This window comes from Lepidochelys kempii, chromosome 9 (genome assembly GCF_965140285.1).
Source record: "Lepidochelys kempii isolate rLepKem1 chromosome 9, rLepKem1.hap1, whole genome shotgun sequence".
Lineage (NCBI taxonomy): Eukaryota > Metazoa > Chordata > Testudines > Cheloniidae > Lepidochelys > Lepidochelys kempii.
Window position 1 is genome coordinate 831,809 of NC_136388.1, and position 21,855 is coordinate 853,663.

Here is a 21,855-nt window from a genome sequence, read left to right on the forward strand (position 1 = left end):
CTGGTGTAACACTGGAGTAACTCCACATTGAAGTTAATGGAGTTATCCCATCTGTATCAGCATGACTGAGGTGGGAAGTTAGGCCATTCTGACTAACCACATGACCCTTTTGCTTAGCTGAAGTTGTCAGAGGAAGGCACTTTTGAACAGGAGACAGGTAATCTGCAACACCAATAAAAGCAACTAAGTAAATATGCAATATTTACTTCAGCCTTCCTGCCAAGGCAGTCGAGCAGGTACCTGTGGGGTAAGACAGGCAATCTCCTCACCTACTGTAACATGATGTGGGACTACACTTGACTTGTCCTTTTTGCCCACAATAATTGGAAGCTAGTATGCAAGTACAGGAGAAATCAGATCAATCAGAAGTGCATCTGAAGAAGTGAGGTTTTTACCCACAAAAGCTTATGCTCAAATAAATGTTAGTCTTTAAGGTGCCACCAGACTCCTTGTTGTTTTTGACTAATAGCAGCCCATCAAAATGCAAATGTCTCCTCCCTGATAAAATTGATGATAAGAAGGAGGGGAGGAAATGGTGACCTATATATCAGCTCTAAGATGCCTGGATTCCCTGGAGTCCATGGCTGAGCTAAGGGAAATTGAATTCCACCTTGTAGGGGTGTTTGGTTTTTGTTCTGTTTTTCATTCCTTCCCCACCCCCAAAAAGACCTTAAAGCCAAGTCCCAAATCCTGCCTGCTTTGCCTGGCAATGACCAGGTACAATTTGGAATTTGGTCTCAAATATAAGTTTTGTTTAATAAAAAAAAAAAAAAATACACAGCAACAAATACAAAATACACACAGCAACAAAACCAAAAATAACCCCAACAAAACTAAGCACCTAAGAACGGTTTCCATTATTCTATTTAAAATTCCAAGGGAAATATTGTCCCTCAATTTTCATTTCAGTGCTTGCAAACTAAATATTGCAGCTTTGTGCTATTGCATGAGATCCTGGAAGTAAAACTGGACAAGAAACTGGTCATAAAGAAAAGTGGAGTTGACCTCATTATTCAGGGTGGAGTAAGCTTTTGTTCTGATGTCCTTACCCAGCGTTTCCTTTTCCCATCTTGCTGTGAACCAGGTGTCTGAATGGCTGCCACTCTCCCCACAGAGGTCACTGCATCTCCCTGATACTTCCATTACTATGCCTCCTGATCTCTTTTGTAAAAGATGCAAATTGTTATACAGAATGTTCACCTTTCAGTGTTTTATACCTTTCCTTTCTTATAGCACTAGACTGTTTGCTCTCAGACTCAGCCAGCAAGGAATTGCCTTTGGCATTGTAGTCTTGCATTTGCTTCTGAAAGAGAATGAAAGAATACATTTAATTAGAATGGGTAGGAATTTTGAGAGTGAGCTATTCAGAGAAGCTGCCAGAAAAGCCTTTACTCTCAAGTCCAGAAAATCTGGACTTCTGTGATCCTTTTGAAAATGTTGGCTCTGTTACCCACAGAGCACTGACACTGGTCAGCACTTACCTAACTCTCTACACCCTCCAAGAGCGGGGCAAACAGTAACCAATGAGTCCACCTGTGAGGAAGGGAGAAACAGAGTCAGTCTATTTGCTGGGTGGGGAAATTGAGACAGAAATGGGAGGTAAATTCCCAAAGGTTGGACTGGCATTGTGTGATTGCATAGGCCATCTGGGCGCCGCCTCTGTATGCAAGCCTGTGTCCTTGGTGCGGGGCTAGATTACTGCTGTTCTGTCTGAGCAGGGCATCCTCTCTCTCCTTTCTCTCTTGGGCAGGGTGAGAATGGAGATGGCACCAGGGAGCTGGAGAGCATGAAATCAGATCGCATGAAAGTGCTGCAGCTAAATGTGTGCAGTGACCAAGAAGTGGCTCAGGCTGTGGAGTTTGTGAAGAACAATCTGAAGGAGCCGGAGAAAGGTAGTGGGGATAACATTACAAGCTGGGGGAGCCTTTGCTCTCAGGCCAGTTGCCTTTTTAATTCACTTACATGAACCCTTGTTAAGGAGGAATTACCCCACTAGGGCAGAGTTAAGTTTATCTGAGTGGCTTAGTAATGGATCTGACTGTTGTGTGGGAGGCATTTCCTGGCTTTAGTTTTTTGTTGTCACATTCTGGAAGGTGCAAAGGGGAGCTGGACTGTTGCATGACAGCAGACACAAGCTGGCAGACAGCAGCCACCTCTTACCATAGGCAGCGACTTCCCCCCTTCTGCCCCCAGCCCCATCCCCAATCCACCTCTTCCATGAGGCCCCGCCTCTTCCCACCCCTCCCTGCCCCTATTCCAACTCCTTCCCCAAATCCCCACCTCAGCCCTGCCTCTTCCCCGCCTCCTCTTCTGAGTGCGCCACGTTCCTGCTCCTCCCCCTCCCTCCCAGAGTGTGCTAACGCTGTCAAACAGCTGTTTGGCGGTGGCTGGGCAGGAAGCGCTGGAAAGTAGGTGGAGGAGCGGGGATGTGGCACGCTCAGGGGAGGAGGAGGAGTTGGGACGAGGGGTAAGGGGAGCTTGGCTAATTTTTCCCCGTGTGTGCTCCAGCCATGGAGTCAGCACCTATGCCTCTTACTACGAACGGCCTGGCTCCTGCTTGATTTGAAGAAAGTTACTACTCGGCAGCACTGCAGGTAACCAGGCTGGCTGTGGGGAATGGAGCTTGAAATGGGACCTCCCTGTGCCTCTCCATCTCTCCCCTCTGTATCTGAGCCTGCTTCGGGGAGTTTGTGAGGGTTCTTGGCCCCAGTGGATCACACTATGCCTGTTCCACTGTATTCATAGAGCCTGATTGGCCACCCACATGGGAGTAAACCAGCCACCAGCCTCAGACCAGGACTGATGATAAGCACATGACATGTCAGGGTAGTGAGCATCTCCTCACAGCTTTCTGTCCAGGGACATCCTCACAGGAGCACTTGGGGGTTTGCTCCATCCAAGAGGTGGGGTAGGGCCAGAAGTAGCTTTTTCCTTGGTCCTGGCAGGTGTTAAGGTGCTGGGCACATTAAAAGTGTGGCAGAAAGATAGTCCCAAACTTCATTCAAAGTACACAACAAGGTCCTTAATCCCTACATGAATGATGCTATTAAATATAAGGAAGAAATAACCAGAAGTCAATTCCCACCTCCTCCCCTGAATGTGCTTTCTCTGTGCACAATTCTGTCCTTCCTGCACAACCATTCCACACCTGCCCTGTCTCATCAGATTCCTCTCCACACCTTCTCACACCTCCCCAAACTTTTCACGCAGAACAGGTTAGCAGCAGCGGCCCAGAGCTATGCTGTACAGAATGAGAGCTTTCAGGCAAACCTCACTGTTGTTTCTCAGACAGTGGCAATGAGATAAAAGTCTGGTTCCTAGCAGGGATGGGCACAGTATCTCTTGTGTACTTCTCCATCTGATAGGTGGGCAGTCCCTCCTTCGTGGAGATTTATGTAGTCACTCACTGCCATAGGCATGCTAATGGCGGCTCCCTCTCACTGCCATCTTGGGCCAGAGCCATGGGGGCCTGCTGGGATCAAGACTTCAGGGCAACACCATGTCTGGGAGATTGTGGTCCAAGGTCATTTTTGCTGGCTATAAGTGTGGCCTCCAAAACAAAGGGATCATACTGCCCTTCTGAAAATTAACGGAGTTAGACCTGGGACAAGACTGAATTCTACTTGGGCAAGAGATGTGCCTATGTGTACAGTACTAAACACCACACTGTGACTCTTGGTGGCAAGCCCAACACAACACAAGACAGCTGGGCGAAACTAACACATGCCCATAGAAACAGTGGCTTGCTTTGTGCTAAGTTCCAACCCAACCTTCTTGACAAAACCAGGGGGCACAGAATCAGAGTGATGCTGTGTCCATTTAGAATCTAAATTTTTACTGAAAATATAATTCAGAATTTTACTCTTGGGGGAATTCTGCAGCACTGCACATGCTCAGAATTTATGTTCCCTGCAGATTTCTTTGCTTCCCCACAGAAAAATCATAGAATCATAGAATATCAGGGTTGGAAGGGACCCCAGAAGGTCATCTAGTCCAACCCCCTGCTCGAAGCAGGACCAATTCCCAGTTAAATCATCCCAGCCAGGGCTTTGTCAAGCCTGACCTTAAAAACCTCTAAGGAAGGAGATTCTACCACCTCCCTAGGTAACGCATTCCAGTGTTTCACCACCCTCATAGTGAAAAAGTTTTTCCTAATATCCAATCTAAACCTCCCCCACTGCAACTTGAGACCATTACTCCTCGTTCTGTCATCTGCTACCATTGAGAACAGTTTAGAGCCATCCTCTTTGGAACCCCCTTTCAGGTAGTTGAAAGCAGCTATCAAATCCCCCCTCATTCTTCTCTTCTGCAGACTAAACAATCCCAGCTCCCTCAGCCTCTCCTCATAACTCATGTGTTCTAGACCCCTAATCATTTTTGTTGCCCTTCGCTGGACTCTCTCCAATTTATCCACATCCTTCTTGTAGTGTGGGGCCCAAAACTGGACACAGTACTCCAGATGAGGCCTCACCAATGTCGAATAGAGGGTAACGATCACGTCCCTCGATCTGCTCGCTATGCCCCTACTTATACATCCCAAAATGCCATTGGCCTTCTTGGCAACAAGGACACACTGCTGACTCCTATCCAGCTTCTCGTCCACTGTCACCCCTAGGTCCTTTTCCGCAGAACTGCTGCCTAGCCATTCGGCCCCTAGTCTGTAGCGGTGCATTGGATTCTTCCGTCCTAAGTGCAGGACCCTGCACTTATCCTTATTGAACCTCATCAGATTTCTTTTGGCCCAATCCTCCAATTTGTCTAGGTCCTTCTGTATCCTATCCCTCCCCTCCAGCGTATCTACCACTCCTCCCAGTTTAGTATCATCCGCAAATTTGCTGAGAGTGCAATCCACACCATCCTCCAGATCATTTATGAGGATATTGAACAAAACCGGCCCCAGGACCGACCCCTGGGGCACTCCACTTGACACCGGCTGCCAACTAGACATGGATCCATTGATCACTACCCGTTGAGCCCGACAATCTAGCCAGCTTTCTACCCACCTTATAGTGCATTCATCCAGTCCGTACTTCTTTAACTTGCTGACAAGAATACTGTGGGAGACCTTGTCAAAAGCTTTGCTAAAGTCAAGAAACTATACATCCACTGCTTTCCCTTCATCCACAGAACCAGTAATCTCATCATAAAAGGCGATTAGATTAGTCAGGCATGACCTTCCCTTGGTGAATCCATGCTGGCTGTTCCTGATCACTTTCCTCTCATGCAAGTGCTTCAGGATTGATTCTTTGAGGACCTGCTCCATGATTTTTCCAGGGACTGAAGTGAGGCTGACTGGCCTGTAGTTCCCAGGATCCTCCTCCTTCCCTTTTTTAAAGATTGGCACTACATCAGCCTTTTTCCAGTCATCCGGGACTTCCCCCGTACGCCACGAGTTTTCAAAGATAATGGCCAATGGCTCTGCAATCACAGCCGCCAATTCCTTCAGCACTCTCGGATGCAACTCGTCCAGCCCCATGGACTTGTGCACGTCCAGCTTTTCTAAATAGTCCCTAACCACCTCTATCTCCACAGAGGGCTGGCCATCTCTTCCCCATGTTGTGATGCCCAGCGCAGCGGTCTGGGAGCTGACCTTGTTAGTGAAGACAGAGGCAAAAAAAGCATTGAGTACATTAGCTTTTTCCACATCCTCTGTCACTAGGTTGCCTCCCTCATTCAGTAAGGGGCCCACACTTTCCTTGGCTTTCTGACTCTCTGAAGGGGAAGCAAAGGGAAGCCACAAGAGCGGTTATGCGACCCTCCCCAGCAGTATGTTGTGGGTGCCCAGGGCAGCTGGCAGAGAGGTAAATCACTGTGGGGCAGGAGGCGGGACTGGGGAAGACCTGGCTGGTGGCTCTGACCCTGTGCCAGGCTCAGCTGCTAGTCCCAGCGGGGCTGGGGAGAACGGGTCTTCCTCTTCCCCTGCACGGCATCTGGGGCTGGGTCAGACCCACCCCCAGATTTCTCTCCCAGCTGCAGGAAGCTCTGCAAACTGCTCCCCTCTCTCCCCAGCTTCCTGCACCCATTGCTCCTCAGCTGCAGGGGGAGGGATTCCTGTAGAGGGAGCTGCTCCCCCACCCACCCAACACCCATTCATCCAGACCCCCTCATACCCAGATCCTCTCACTGAGCCTCACCCTCCTGATAAGCCCCACTTCCCTTGCACCTGGACCACCCCAATGAGCCAGGTGCACCTGGATCCCTATCCCACTGAGCCCCAACCAGCTACACCTGGATCCCCACCGCACTGAGCCCCGCTCCCGCAGCATCTGAGTCCCCCACCCAGACTATCCTGCCAAGCTCTATCCCTCCTACTCCCAGGCTCCCCCACCACTGAGCCCCAACCACCTTCACCTGGACCCCCCTGCAGAATCCCATTACCGTTACACCCAGAAACCCCCAACAAGCCCCTGTGCATCCAGATCCCCCCTGCAACCAGATTCCCCACTGAGCTGCCCGCACCCAGGTTGCCCCACACAGAGCCCTCTCAACCCACACCTGGATCCCCCCACATTAAGCCCCTCCACACTTGAATCCTGTCTTGCTGAGCCTGCCTGCCCACACAGAGGGGCAGGGCCCTGGGGTGTTTCTGGGGCAGGCTGGGTCCTTGCGCTGTGTCAGGGTTAGAATCATAGAATATCAGAGTTGGAAGGGACCTCTGGAGGTCATCTAGTCCAACCCCCTTCCCAGAGCAGGACCAATCCCCAACTAAATCGTCCCAGCCAGGGCTTTGTCAAGCCTGACCTTAAAAACTTCTAAGGAAGGGGATTCCACCATCTCCCTAGGTAACGCATTCGAGTGTTTCACCACCCTCCTAGTGAAAAAGTTTTTCCTAATATCCAACCTAAATCTCCCCCACTGCAACTTGAGACCATTACTCCTTGTCCTGTCTTCTGCTATCACTGAGAATAGTCTAGAGCCATCCTCTTTGGATCCACCTTTCGGGTAGTTAAAAGCAGCTATCAAATCCCCCCTCATTCTTCTCTTCTGCAGACTAAACAATCCCAGTTCCCTCAGTCTCTCTTCATAAGTTGGGTGCAGCCTCACTGCTGAATCCATGTCCCAGGAGGCAGCTGCACAGTGATCTCCCACCTCTATGCAGCCACTAGCCTGTGCTCTCCAGTGCCATGCTGGAGCCTCCACATTTATTTGACAAATAAAATTTGCAGAATTTTAAAATATTGTGTGCCAAATTCTAATTTTTTTTGTGCAGAATGCCCTCAGGAGTAGAATTTGTTCCAAAACACACAGAAAGCACAGCATTACAGACGGAGTGTCTGGGCTTTGAGATGCTAAACTCTTTGGGGTGGGTGGTGTCTCTATTTCTCTTTGGTCTTGGGCGGCACCCACCAATGTTGACACTGAACAAATAATAATGATAATGCTCTTTAAACGTGTGCCAGATGACTATCAAAGTTATGTTACAGACTACTATGATATGATTGACTAATGATGGAATCTCATAAAGGATTAACTGCTTTAATTAGCTTTTTCATAAATGGTTCTAAATGTACTAAATTTATTATACAGGCTCTGGTTACAGAGAGACCTGTTCCAGAACATGGCAGGGAGCCAAGAACTCCTGTGCCAAAGCTCTGCTGTAAGCCCTGTTCTCTCTCTGCCTCGGGGAAGTCATAACAAACTCATTCAATGCAAGTCTCTGCCGAACTCTCTGACTTCTGTGAAATTACACCAGAGATTAATCAGGCACTCTGTGTCCTAATACCGTAGTACTCTTATCATTATTTATTATCTGTGGGTGCTACCCCAACACAGACCCTTATCAGGATCGGGGCCTCATTTAGCTGGGTGCAGCTCAAAGATATAATTTAAGATAGTCTCTTCCCCAAGGACTTTACAGTCTACAATAAGGACAACGCTTAGCAGGTGGGTGTGTAACACAGGGAGAATGTGACTAGGGGATGGGAACAGTATGTGTAGCAGAAACAGAGACACAGCGTTGCCTGGATTAGCTATTTGTATAATTTACAATCTTCAATTAAAAATAATCATATGTACACAGACACCAAAATAAATGAACACGAGGTTTCAGTGGCTCTTCCAACAGGCCACCTGCCTACCTGTTACCTGAGCTAGCTAGCTGAGACCATCACAGTAGAAACGGGATTTGAGAAGCGATTTGAAAGAGGGTAAAGGAACTGAATAGGAGCGAGCGTTCTAGGCATAAGGAGCAGCATGGGAGAACTTGCTCAAAGAGGACAAGGGACATTGGAGTCTGCCATGGTTGGCTGGGCAGAGGGGCCTGTTCATTATGTGGTAGGACAGGTGAGCAGATAAGTATAATGGGGACCCTGATAATGATGGCCCTACCACAACAGAAATAATAATAAATACATGACTAAATAACTGGTCAGAATTTTGCAATGTCTGATCCTTGTTTTCCTATTGTTTGCTCTGTCATTATCGTTGGTTATTGCTTACATCACACCATATGGATATAAACAGGACTTTAGAAGAAAGACAGAGTCCTTACTCTGAAGAACGTAAAATCTAAGGACTCAATCCTGCAGACAATCCTAAAGACAACTGTGTCTTTAGTGCAAACGAATGAGGTTCTGCTGTAGTAAGGATTGAAAGTAGCCAAATTGTGGGCTGGTTACAAGTTGCTGCCCTCTGCAAACACCGGAGAAAGAACTTGGATGGTAGAACCCTGCAGAGGTGCCACAGTTAAGTCAGGACTTTCAAAAGTGGCCTCTGATGTTTTGGGTGCCCATCTTGAGCCTGTTTATTCAGAGGTGCTGAGCACCCTCATTCCCCCACAAGTAGGTGGGACCCATGGCTGCTCAGCCCCTCTGGAAATCAGTCCCCAGGTTAGGCTCCCCAAATCAAGTGTTATCCTTCATCTTCTCTGGCTGGAAGAGGTCACTGTGCTGCTGCTGGAGAGGCAGCTGCTCCAGGGGAGCTCTTGCCTATTTCTCTTGTTTGTGCTCTTCAGTCAAACACCAGCCAGAGTGGGCCATGGTTAGTGGGACAGATACAGGTCCATCCCAGCCTCAGGAGAGCCAACGACATCACAGCAAGCAACGTTCCTGAGGGTCAGGTGCTGGCCCCTCACTAACTTCCCTGGTGCTTTGAGTCAATGCCTTGATGCTCTTCTGTCTCTCCAGTTTAGGGATGTAAAATGTTAACCGTTAAGCATTTGTCTTACTGGTTAACGCGCCTTAACTATTAACCCCCACGCCGGCTGGAGCAGCCCCAGCCATGCCAACTGGCCCTTTAATCGGTTAACCGTTTAAATGAAATATTTTTAATCGTTTAAACAATTAACTTTTAAAACAATATTTACATCCCTACTCCTGTTATTCCCATGTTACAGTAGCCCACTGCGGTGTTGTTGGTGTATTTCACTGTCCTAGATGAAAAAGTCCTGTTTTTGCCAGCAGGTTGTTTTACCCTGAGAGAAGATGAAATCCCGGAAGAGCTGTTTCTCCCTGAGGGACCCCCACTTAAACCCTTTAACTCTTTTGTTTATTGTCAGGTCTCTGGGGCTTGGTGAATAATGCTGGAGTATCAGCCTTCGGAGAGGTGGAATTCACAAGCATAGACAAGTACAAGGAGGTGGCTGACGTCAACTTGTGGGGAACTGTCAGAGTGACCAAGGCTTTCCTGCCCCTTGTTCGCAGAGCTAAAGGTACAGATGGCATCTGGCATGGTCGCAGTCAGAGAGAAGCTTTGCAAAGCAACAGGGAAAAGCCACTAGAAACCATCTCAAGTTCTGCCTTCAGTGACACCTGTGCAAGCCCCTGAGGCTGTACAGGCATGATGGAGAGCAGTATTTGGCCGTAATATGAGCACTTTGCAGATCTATAGCAAATCACCTTGTGTAACTCCTGTTGTTGAGGGGACCTGAGCTATAGCAAGGATGATAAATGAGGTTATAACAATATCTATGCACAGAGCCATTTTAGATGCTTCCCAAAAAGCCAGCCCAGCATGCCAGTGAGGTAATAAATATGAGGACTTTGGAGGCAGTAGGCAGATGCAAGCCCAGCCTCCTGCTCTGGGAAGGGAGACACAGACACACAAGAGGTGACACACAGATGTTTTTTCCAGATATCATTTATATTGTGTGCTACTAAATATATCCCAGCTGCCCTATAAGTAACTGCCCAGCCAAGTTTATATATTGTTATTCCTGTTCCATTGTCATGGTGAAGGTGCATACAGGGTGTGAACAACAGTGTAGAAACTAAGTGTGCCACTCTGCTCCATGTGGCTCTAACATTTCAAGCCCCAAAGCTTGGCCCCATAAAACTCCTTATTACTGCAATAGCTGAGAGGATTTTCAGGGTCAGTTCAGCTAATGTAGCTGAACATGCGACTGCAGGCTCCCCAGGGCACTGCTCCCCAGGGGCTGGATGAAACGCTAGAGGAGGTTTACTGCTCCTGCTCCCAGCCCTGCTGGAGTACAAACCACTTTGCGCTGACAGAGCACTGTGGTGAGTATGGGCTGTCCCTGAGGGATCAGGATGTCTCTCCTTTATCATAGCTGCAGCAGGGCCGCAATCACAGCTCCCTCCCCTCCTGTTTAACAGGAAAGCTCCATCTCTCTCCCATCACTCTCCACACACGCACGCCCCAGTTCCAGACACAGACCAATATGTGAATAGGCACCAGAGAAACCTCCCCTGCACTGGCATGGGGAAGTGGGGGTGGGAGAGAAGGCCACCTAGAGAGTCCTGGGGCTCCCAGCTTTGGGCCCCAAATGCTCCTAAGCTTGCCCTGTCTGAGGTTTTGCTCAGTATTCATTATTACCTGGAAATGGGGATTGCAGCTCTTTGGTGAGTTTATGGAATGGATGGAGTGGCCGTGGCCCTCGGAAATCCCCATCCATGTGCCCACAACAAACATGGCTGCCTCATCTTCTGTCCCCTGCTCCTCCTTGGCTAACACCCAGATAGCAAATACAACATGAGTATCAATGGAATTATTTCTGGTTTGGAGCTGGAAAGGGGCAAGGTCTTCCAGGCACAGGAAGGAGAGGGGGTAGACTGAGAGGATGACCGGTGATGAGATTAACCATGTTTGTGTCGGGGAGCCCTGACGACAGCATGATTTCTGGAAATCAGTCAGCAGCCAGGGCTGCGGGAGAGGATGTGTCAGTAGCATGAGGATCAAAGGAGGGTGCTTGCTGCCATGTCTTGGCTGAGGAGCCCCTTGTCCTCCAGCACAGAGTTTATGTTGTCTGGAGATTATTCCCTGAACAGGTTATCCTGTCACCAGTCTATTCGGGTGTCTATCCTGCCTAGCTCAGAACAGAGGTTACCAATTTCCTTTTCCTATCTCTGTCCACTCCAGGTCGTGTGGTGAACATCACCAGCATGTTAGGGCGGATGGCCAGCCCTTCCCGCTCCTCCTATTGCATTTCCAAGTTTGGCGTGGCAGCCTTCTCTGACTGCCTCCGGCAGGAAATGTATCGCTGGGGAGTCCGCGTTATCCTCATTGAACCCAGCAACTTTGTAGCTGCTACTGGTATTCTGACGCGTGAGAGCATCGAAGCCCAAGCAGAGGAGCTGTGGAGAGGAGCCAGCAAAACTGTCCGGGAAGACTATGGGAAACCCTATTTCACACGCCAGATAACCCTGATGAAGACCTTCATTAACAGCGGCCTGAAGGACATGTCACTCGTCCTGAACGACATCACGGATGCGCTCACTTCCAAGTACCCTTACACCCGGTACAATCCCATGGAGGCCCACTGGCGCGTGAGGCTGCACATCATGACGCACCTGCCCACTGCACTTGCAGACTGGCTGTATATTTACTGAGCCACACTTTAAATAACTGGCCTGACAGCACCCACTCACTGTGTGTATTCGGATCTTAAAACTGATCAGTGGTAGCTAGAGACGGACCGGCTCTGGAACACCACGTCTCTCTGCACGAGGTGGTTGGGGCAGGATCAGGGCTTCGGCCCACATCTGTGTTGTGGAACACTGAGAAAAGACGGGGTCTGGCCCCTTCCTAGTCCTCACTCCGTCATACTCCCTGTTGTTCCAAGGGCATTTTCCACTGCGCTGTGGAGGAGGCAGGGGAAGGTTTGTTATAATGGGACAAATCTGTTCCTGGTGTAAAGAGGCCAGCTGAGCTCCCTCCAGGATGGATTTCTCTCATTAATGGGATCTTGCCAAGGGCAGGCTGGTTGTGGCAATGCTCGTAGATATCTCAAAGAAAAGAGCTAAAATGGGAAACAAAAGCAGCCTTTTCCATTAGATCAGAACTAGGTCAGTCACAACTTCTCTGCTTCCTGTCCTCGTGATATTGCTGAGTCACACGGCTCTCTAGGGATAACAGCAGCATGACCTCTAAATGGCTTAATTATGCAGGGTCAGGTTAGGAAAAAACTAGACAGCTCCGCAAGTGCAAAATCTCAGTAGAGAGAGGCCGTCCTCTCCAGGCACTGTAACCAGGGAGCAGACGGAACCACTACTAGAGCCAGGGCCCAGACGTGGGCTGGGAGGGAGCACGTCTAAAGGGGTTTGGAACCTTCCCTGACTCTCTCATTGGCTGCTGGAGTGACAGGCCCTGAGACCAGGGCTTAGGTAGCCCTAGAAATGCCCCTTCGTGGGCAGACTTTCACCGCTGGAAGACAAACAGGCACTTGGCTTCTGGCCCAGTTTTGGAATAAAACCACATTAGGGCTGCCCCAGCAGCTGCTCCTGCCCCTCCGGCCCCAAAGACACCAGTTGTTCCTACTGAGAATCTCCCACCCAGATCCACTGCCCTGGGGATGGGCCGGGCAGATTGTCACATCCCGTCCATTGTGACAGAGTTCATGGATCCTGCTGTAGCTTGGCTCACTGGATCCCATGGAGAAAGCCATGCTGACCAAGCCAGCAGCATGGAGATTTATGGGTTAATAATCCCTGTCAGGGGCTTGAGCATCTCAGCTGTGCACCTGGCTGAGCGAAGGCTCTCATGCAGCTGGGCCTCCTTAGTGCTCACTAGAGGGCTGGATGAGGGCCCTCAGAGGGAGAAGCAATGGTTTGCTGATCAAAAGTCAGGACAGGGCTCTCTGGAGATGGGTGGTGCTTCCTGGGATCTTGGCTGGCAGTTCAGTGTTGAGGTCATTAACTCTGTGAAGGGCTGTAGCCAGGGACTGTGCCATTCAGGTCTGTTGGTTAAACAAGAACCCCTGTAGGAAACAGCCGAGAGGGATTGTTGTTGTTGCTTAACCCAGGGTGTCCTGTGAGTACTTCCCAATCATGCAGCCCCCAGCCCTACTGCTGTCCTGGACCCCCTCTGGGTTGAGAGGGTAGGGATGCCACAGTCACTGGGTGCTCAGTGTGCTAGGGAGAATGAGTTGGGGTGGGGGAGGTTCAGTCCAGCTCCCAGTGGGTGGGTGTCCCCAGCACAAATAGCATCCTCATGGCTGGCACTAGCTGGCCCCCCTTTGGCCCTGCCTAGCCTGCCTTCTCAACAACCTCCAGACACCCACACTGAATAAGAACCATCCCCACAGGACACTGAAATGCCTGGATAGTCTGAGTACAAAGCCCTGAGTGGATGCTGCAAGGGGCACCATTTCTTTCCTTTTATTAGTATTTCACAGTGAAATGGCAATATGACAATAAGTGTCTCCTCAGAAACCTTCCTATTATCTCTGCAGCTAATGAGAGTAGATGTGTCTGGTGGCTCGGGGATGGGGCCTGTTGTTCGTACCATCGGGGTGCTTTGTCTTTGCTAGTGCTGGAGTTGCTCAGCACCTCACCCCTTCTCTAAGGAGTGACTGCTTGTAAGACCATGATCTGACTCCCGGCACTGCTGGTCAGGTTGGGGATCGATCGTCCAACTTCAGCACAGGTATACAGCACACACGCCCCCTGCTGCCGCTGTTTGTTCTGTTTCAAACTGATGTGAGATAAAAGTGAATTTCAAACCAGTTTTCAGAGTAGCAGCTGTGTTAGTCTATATTTGCAAAAAGAAAAGGAGGACTTGTGGCACCTTAGAGACTAACGGATTTATTTGAGCATAAGCTTTCGTGAGCTACAGCTCACTTCATCGGATGCATTCAGTGGAAAACCAGTTTGTCACTCATCCCGACCCTGCCCTCCTACATGAGTTACAGCATTTTATAGGACTCAGATTGTACCTGTGGTTGGATTCCAAATCCAGCTGTAAATGCTGTTCGATGTCGTGAAACCTCTTGAGAGTAAGGGAGGCTTCACGTGGAGCTTGTGTGGAGAGGGCATGTGTTATAAATAAGGATTGGAAACGCTGGGCTGTAGGGCTATTTTCCATTGCAGATCACAAGTGTACAGAGAATGTCAGGGATGCAGGCTGCCTGTTACTGGAAAAGATAAGATACCCTGGTGTCAAGCTACAGCACTGCACGTCTGCTGTCCTCTGTATCCTTTGTGTCACCTGCACTGTGAAATTCTGGGAACACTAAGTACCACTTCATTACACAGAAGGGAAAATAAAGGAGATTTATAGAGAACATGTTTTTTCCAATTCTTGTATTTTTTACATTTTCTCTTTTTCTCTGTGGGCTCTGTCACAGATCAGGGCATCTCTGGTCCAGCACAGCAGCCGCTCTCAAGCTCCCAGCTCCTCAGCCGCCACCTCTCTTAGGTGGAGACCTGTGTCTCTCTCCCTACTGAGCTGCACAGCTCCCTGCCTCCAATGTGAATTCCCCAGCAGTCAGACTGCCTGAGCTGACTGCTGTGCCTTCCCCTCAGAGGCTCTCAACAGCATAATTATCCATAGGTGTAAGTTACTGGGCAGCCCTTTCTAAACAAGGGCATGCTTGGGGTGAAAGCAGGACAAAGAAAACACTGAAAACAATAAAAGAACCTATATGCATGCTGAAGAGCTTACCAGTGATCACCCCAGCACCGGCTCTGGTAGGAATCAGTCCTTCAAATCCCACACCGGGGTCTTCCTGTGGGGACAGGTTCAGAACAAGCACCCCCGGGAGTAGGTCAAGTCCCTTCAACCCTGCCCAGAAAGGAGTGGGGCCCCTGCCTTGGATAGAAGGGCCTGTCCGGGTGCTGGATCAGAAAGCAGGCCCTGAGTCACTTTAGAATTTAGATGCAGCCGATTAACCGACAAAAAATGTACTTTTGGATAATCTAGAGCAGTGGTCTCCAAACTGGGGTGCGTGAGAGGATCCCAGTGGGTGCGCAGCAGCAGGAGCTCTGCCGGACGGCACTCTGCCATGTTTTTTCTTTGGCGGCAGCTCTGCACGTCCACAGCTGGTGTTCCCCTCTGGTGGCCTGCCTGTGGCTGGTCTTCCGGTCGTCTTCCGGCAACAGCGCGCCTGTGGCTGGTCTTCCGGTCGTCTTTCGGCAGCAGCGCGCCTGTGGCTGGTCTTCCGGTCGTCTTCCGGCAGCAGCGCGCCTGTGGCTGGTCTTCCGGTCGTCTTCCGGCAACGGCGCGCCTGTGGCTGGTCTTCCGGTCGTCTTCCGGCAGCAGCGCGCCTGCGGCTGGTCTTCTGGTCATCTTCCGGCAGCGGCGCACCTGTGGCTGGTCTTCCGGTCGTCTTCCGGCGGTGGCCTGCCTGTGGCTGGTTTTCCGGTCGTCTTCCGGTAGCAGCGCGCCTGCGGCTGGTCTTCCGGTCGTCTTCCGGCAACGGCGCACCTGCGGCTGGTCTTCCGGCGGTGGCCTGCCTGTGGCTGGTCTTCCGGTCGTCTTCCGGCAGCAGCGCGCCTGTGGCTGGTCTTCCGGTCGTCTTCCGGCAACGGCGCGCCTGTGGCTGGTCTTCCGGTCGTCTTCCAGCAGCAGCGCGCCTGTGGCTGGTCTTCTGGTCGTCTTCCGGCAGCGGCGCGCCTGTGGCTGGTCTTCCGGTCGTCTTCCGGCGGTGGCCTGCCTGTGGCTGGTTTTCCGGTCGTCTTCCGGCAGCGGCCTGCCTGCGGCTGGTCTTCCGGTCGTCTTCCGGCAACGGCGCGCCTGTGGCTGGTCTTCCGGTCGTCTTCCGGCGGTGGCCTGCCTGTCGCTGGTTTTCCGGTCGTCTTCCGGCAGCAGCGCGCCTGCGGCTGGTCTTCCGGTCGTCTTCCGGCAACGGCGCGCCTGCGGCTGGTCTTCCGGTCGTCTTCCGGCGGTGGCCTGCCTGTGGCTGGTCTTCCGGTCGTCTTCCGGCAGCAGCGCGCCTGTGGCTGGTCTTCCGGTCGTCTTCCGGCAACGGCGCGCCTGTGGCTGGTCTTCCGGTCGTCTTCCAGCAGCAGCGCGCCTGTGGCTGGTCTTCCGGTCGTCTTCCGGCAGCGGCGCGCCTGTGGCTGGTCTTCCGGTCGTCTTCCGGCGGTGGCCTGCCTGTGGCTGGTTTTCCGGTCGTCTTCCGGCGGCGGCCTGCCTGCGGCTGGTCTTCCGGTCTTCACCCTGGGGGTGCATCAACCAAAAAGTTTGGAGACCTCTGATCTAGAGAATCCAATTGGAACCAGTATCTGTGAGCCTTTTCAGGCAGTGGTGCCTGGCAGGAGTTGTTATAACATGAGTGAATTTGCCCCCCACTGTTCTTAGTTCCTGGAGACCCGAGGACTCCCTCCCTGATGGAAATTACAGACAGCCCCTGGCCCACAGTGACACACACATTTAACTCAATAAGGTTTGTCCAGGATATTGCCAGGTCTATCACAGGCCTGCAGCACTTACTTACCTGAGTAGCCCCATTGGAGTAAAGGGACTCAGGTAAGTAAGGGCTCCAGGATTGAGTTTTATGTGGCTTTTAAAATCGAAGGAGTTCATATTCTGTCACTGAAACGGACCTGCACTCTATGGTGCCGATAGGGAGGGAAGGATGAAGAGGTATGTAGCCTGCCCTGGTAGCGTGGTTGTCAGCTACCACACGCCCCCACACACCCCATGCACTGAACAAATACTGCCGTGGCTCAGCGCCATTGAGGCTCTTGACCAGCGGTCTCAAACGCAAATGACCACGAGGGCCACATGAGGACTAGTACATTGGCCCGAGGGCCGCACCACTGATCACCCTGCCCCGCCCCGCTGCCCTGGCCCCACCCCCACTCCACCCCTTCCGTGAGGCCCTGCCCCTGCCCCATCTCTTTCCACCCCTTCCCTGCCCCCATTCCAACCCCTTCCCTGAAATCTCTGCCCCCTCCCTGCCCCCAGGGGGTGCAGAAGGGGTGGAGGGGGCTCAGGGCAGGGGATCGGGGTGTGGGGTACGACAGGGGGCTCAGGGCAGGGGGTTCGGCTGCAGGAGGGGTTCGGGGACGGGTCCAGCCCGGCGCGCACTGGGGGCAGGGCAGGCTCCCTCCCTGCCTGCCCTGCCCCCGCGCCGCTCTGGGAAGCAGCCGAGGCCCGGGGGGGCCGGCACAGGGGTCTGTGTGTTGCCCTGGCCGCGCCTCCAGGTACCTCCCCCGAAGCTCCCATTGGCCGTGTTCCCCTGTTCCCAGCCAATGGGAGCTTCCCCCGCAACACACAGCCCCCTGTGCCCCCCCCCAGGTTCCAGCCGCTTGCCAGAGCGGCGTGGGGGCAGGGCGGGCAGGCAGGGAGCCTGCCCTGCCCCCGGTGCGTGCCGGGCTGGAGCCGCTCTCGGTAAATGCTGGGGGAGCTGGTGGGCCGCAGAAAATAACCCCGCCGGCCGCGTGTTTGGGACCCCTGCTCTTGACAGACCCCCAACGCGTGGCTGCAAACACCAGAGCAGGTCGGCGTCCATCAGTCGAGGGCTGCGGTTCACAGGCTCCCCAGCCAATTCTGCTCATTATTGTTTGGTTTAGTGGTGTTATGGTTGCCCCTGAAGGCCACATCCAAGATCTGGGCCCTATTGTGGTGGGTGCTGTGCAGATGTCCAGTGAGGTCCCCAGCCCCACAGATCTTAGGGTCTACGTAGGCAAGACAGAACAAATAAGGATTATTATCCCCATGTTATGGATAGAGGCAAAGGGGGTGACTGACTTGTCACACCAGGAGTCTCTGGCAGAGGGGGCTGTTGAACCCAGGTTTCACGAGTCCCAGGCCAGGGCTTTAACCACCTGCCCATCCCTCTGCCCTGGGTTCGCTGGGTTATTGAAGACTGCTGTGCAGGGGAGCTTTCCTCATGCAGTCCCAGTTGGTGCAGATGGGTGGAAGAGCTCCAGGGTCAGAGAAGTCTTACAAAGCCTGAAACTGAGCGGGTGTCCCAGAAGGGCTTTCTGGGTCTTTTCTCCGCATCCAGACTGGGCTTGGGAATAATTTCTTGTTGGTGGAACATCTTTAATCTTTGTGGTAGCAAGGAAACGTTCCGCCCAGCTTCGCTGTCTGCTTGGGTCTCTGGTCGTGGGGATGTAGCTGATCACTAAGCCACTGCTCCGTCAGTGCGCAAGGAAGCTCAGCGACTCAAACCGCAGCTTTATTTTATACTTTCCATGTCGGGTTGCCAACTTTCTAATCGCACAAAACCGAACACCTCCTGCCCCACCCATTCTCCGAGGCCCTGCCCCCACTTGCTCCATCCCCTCCCCGTCACTCACTCTTCCCCACACTCATTTTCACTGGGCTGGGGCAGGGGGTTGGGTGCGGGAGGGGGTGTGGGCTCTGGCTGGGGGTGCAGGCTTGGATGGGGCTGGGGATGAGGTGTGTGGTGCAGGAGGGGGCTCCGGCCTGGGGCCAAGGGGTTTGGGGTGTGTGGGGGGGTGGGCTATGAGGTGGGGCTGGGGATGAGGGGTTTCGGGTGCAGGAGGGGACTCTGGGTTGGGGCAGGGGGCTGGGGTGTGGGGGGATGAGGGCTCCAGCTGGGGGTGTGGGCTCTGGGGTGAGGGACAGGGGGTTGTACGGGATCCCAGTGGCGCTTACCATGGCTCTGAGGAAGTAGTAGCCAGGTCCCTGTGGCCTCTAGGCGCTTGGGTGGCCGAGCGGCTCTGCAGGGCGTGCACTGCCTTTGTGTCTTCAGGTGCTGACCTCTGGAGCTCCCATTGGTCACAGTTCCCGGACATCAGGAGCTGCGGAGCCAGCACTGAGGGGGGGCAGTGTGCAGAGCCTCCCAGTCCCTGGCCACCCCAGTGCTTAGGGGCCACAGGAACCTGGTGGTCGCTTCCGGGACCAGCACAGACCAAGGGCAGGTAGGGAGCCTGCCTTAGCCCTGGCCCCCAGCTGCACTGCTGACCGGACTGTTAACAGCCCGGTCGCCAATGCTGACCAGAGCCGCCAGGTTCCCTTTTCGACCGGGTGTTCCGGTTGAAAACCAGACGCCTGGCAACCCTATTTCCATGGTGCAATTTTCTCAGAGCACCGCCATTCAAGCTGACTGATGGTGCGCATTCACAGCACTGCTCGTCGGCTTAGCGTTCTGCAGACAATCACACAGACACAGAGCTATCGGGCCAGATAGAATTATCCTCTTTTCACAGATGGAGAATTGAAATTCAAAGGGTCCGTGACTTGCCCAAGGTGTCACTGCTAGGATCAGAACTCAGGAACTTCTGGGTTCCCAGCCTGTCCTTGGACTGCTGCTGCATGCCTCTTCTCCGCCCCTTTAAGAACTCTTAGATGAGATGTCAATCACCAGTATCTCTTCCTGTTGCGGTGACAGCTCTGTGCAGACAACTCCCACCACTGAAAGGCTCAAACTTGCAGTTCTGGAATAACAAGTATCAGATAAATACTTCTTTATTAACAGTGGAGGGAGTTACGTGAACTGTGAGCAGGCAGGGGATGGCCAAGGTGGCCCAAGTGTTCCTTTCCATAGCTGGGTTCATGATTCTGTTGGTAGTCACAGTATGCCATGAAGTTAAACTTTTGTTCTTATTATGGGGCTCATTGCTGTGCCTCCTCATGTACGGTGGCAGTGACTTTTCTTTCTGAACATGGGAGTATGTAATTGTTATGTATGCAGACAGTCATGGGCGTGATAAGGAAGTTACAAGCTACAGTCAAATGGAAGTGCCATTGTGTTCACTTAACTTACTTGTACAAATATCCCATTGTGTGCACCCAGTTTTCTCATTTGATGCACACATGAGCACTTGGACACATAATTGGTCCTGTGCACATGCAAACACCAGATCTGGGTGGGCTTACTGGGCACTTCCATGGGTGACTAGGTGTGTGCAAAGGTGTGTTCGCTGATGGAGGTGCTGCACTTTGTAAATCTGGCTCCATACCTTTACTTTTTAGAGTTCACCAGACGGTGACTTGTTCTCCTTTGTCACCAACTGGAGCCAGGCACCAAGCTGTGGAAGCCAAAAACTCTTTGTAGTTCTTATTGAATCTGCTCTTTATACTTCTGCTAGGTATCTCAGTAGCACAGGGATTAGTATGTTTCTGATCTGAATCCCTAATGCTACTTCTTGGAATTAAAAGGAGTTTTGCAATTGACACTGACTTTGTAATATGAATAGAAAGGTCAGATCTAAAGAACTGGACAGAGAGGAAAGCAGGACAGGAAAATACTGGGGAACCCGAGGGTTATAATAGCCATAGCATGAGAACAGTAGTGGCTGTTATAAGATCAACAGTAGGTAACATAAAGATGCTAAAGCAATGGTTCTCAACCAGGGGCATGTGTACCCCTGGGGGTAATCAGAGGCCTTCCAAGGGGGGACAACTCAGCTAGAGATTTGCCTTGTTTTACAACAGGCCACATAAAAAGCACTAGCGAAGTCAATGCAAACTAACATTTCATACAGACGCTGACTGGTTTCTACTGCTCTCTGTACGATACTCGGACATGTAAATACAATGTTTATATTCCAATTGATTTATTTTATCATATGGTAATGAGAGAAAAAACAATTCTTCAGTAATAGCTTGGCTGTGACACTTCTGTATTTTTATGTCTGATTTTGTTAGTTTTTAAGTGAGGTGAAATTTGGGGGTACACAAGACAAATCAGGCTCTGGAAAGGTTGAGAACCTCTGCACTAAAGAGACCCCTGCAGATGGAAACATGGAAGCTCACTGGATATAGACAATCTGTGGAAGGTTAATGGAAAATGAAGCAATTGCAGGAGCTGGCCATTTGTTTCAGTCTCTGGTTACTAAATGCAAACACAGTATAAAAAAGAATTCATTCCTAACCAGCTTGAATCACTGCAGCCGTAAAGATACAGGCTCTTGTGAATATTTGCACAGTAAACTTTTCATACCAGATAAGAAAATACTTAACCAACTGCAGAGAAATAGGAGTTTAAAGCAGGTGAGTAGAGCTGACTGGCCTTTCATCAGCTCCAAGCCAGAGCAGGTTAGTTAGACCTGCCCTCGTCTACAAATAAATCAGTTACTTTCCTGTTAGGCTGCAATGGTTTTTAATCCGCTTTGGTTTGTGAAGGAAATCTGAGTGCTATTTACACAGCTGCAATTTCTCTGTGCTCTTTCCCAGTTTTAGTCAGAGTGGGGAGAAGAAAGTGACTTCCTCAGCATGGCCGACTCTGCCAATTTTGCCGCCCCAAGCAGCCGCCGCTGAATGGCCACCGCCACAACAACTGCCACGGGACACGGAGCTGCCGCCCCATTCTAATTGCCGCCCAAAGCACCTGCTTGAAAAGCTGGGGCCTGGAGCCGGCCCTGTTCCTCAGAAATCTCTTGCAGACAGAGGCAAAAATCCCTGAAATGGGTCAGAGAAACTAAGTTCCTTTTGGATGAGGCAGAAAACTGAGGTCATGATGACCTGTGGTTATTAGAGCCCATGAAACACCTTGCAAGCAGAGGTGAGTTGGCCAAGTGTCTTGGCCAGATTCCAGGTGTGTAGTTGCTGGCTATCTGCACTCCCCTGCTGTTTTCAGCTGGATGCTGGATACGTCTGAGCCGTTGTGGTCTTTATCATTTCCTAAATGCGCTCCCTGAACTGTTGCACAGGGAAAATGCTGTTTCACTTCGAGAAGTGGTTCCTCGTGGTGGTGGAGCATTTGCTGACACTCATTAACTTGTGCATCCCAGTTTCCCCCCGCCCACGTGAGTCACATCA

General features: G+C 51.5%; 2 protein-coding genes and 1 pseudogene across 9 annotated transcripts in view; all 3 read left to right on the top strand.

Moving 5' to 3' along the window:
* Positions 1-14,458, top strand: part of LOC140917024 (D-beta-hydroxybutyrate dehydrogenase, mitochondrial) — a 50,735-nt gene extending 36,277 nt beyond the window's left edge. For all 3 annotated transcript variants that reach the window (XM_073358974.2, XM_073358973.2, XM_073358976.1), the window contains 3 exons: positions 1,751-1,892; positions 9,497-9,649; positions 11,317-14,458. In XM_073358974.2, coding sequence (XP_073215075.1) covers positions 1,751-1,892; positions 9,497-9,649; positions 11,317-11,786 — 765 coding nt within the window. In that variant the 3' untranslated portion in view covers positions 11,787-14,458. The remainder of the gene's footprint in view (positions 1-1,750; positions 1,893-9,496; positions 9,650-11,316) is intronic.
* The window catches only part of LOC140917023 (very long-chain specific acyl-CoA dehydrogenase, mitochondrial), an 86,650-nt gene that overhangs the window by 17,280 nt on the left and 47,515 nt on the right, over positions 1-21,855 (top strand). For 5 of the 6 annotated variants that reach the window (XM_073358967.1, XM_078854337.1, XM_073358965.1 and 2 more), the window contains exon 1: positions 18,721-21,598. The exons of the other annotated variant lie outside the window; for it this stretch is intronic. The gene's annotated coding sequence lies outside the window, so the exon portion shown is untranslated. Of the gene's footprint in view, positions 1-18,720; positions 21,599-21,855 lie in introns of those variants that run through there. 6 annotated transcript variants of the gene reach the window in all.
* On the top strand, positions 3,500-3,830 carry LOC140917027 (large ribosomal subunit protein eL33 pseudogene; annotated as a pseudogene).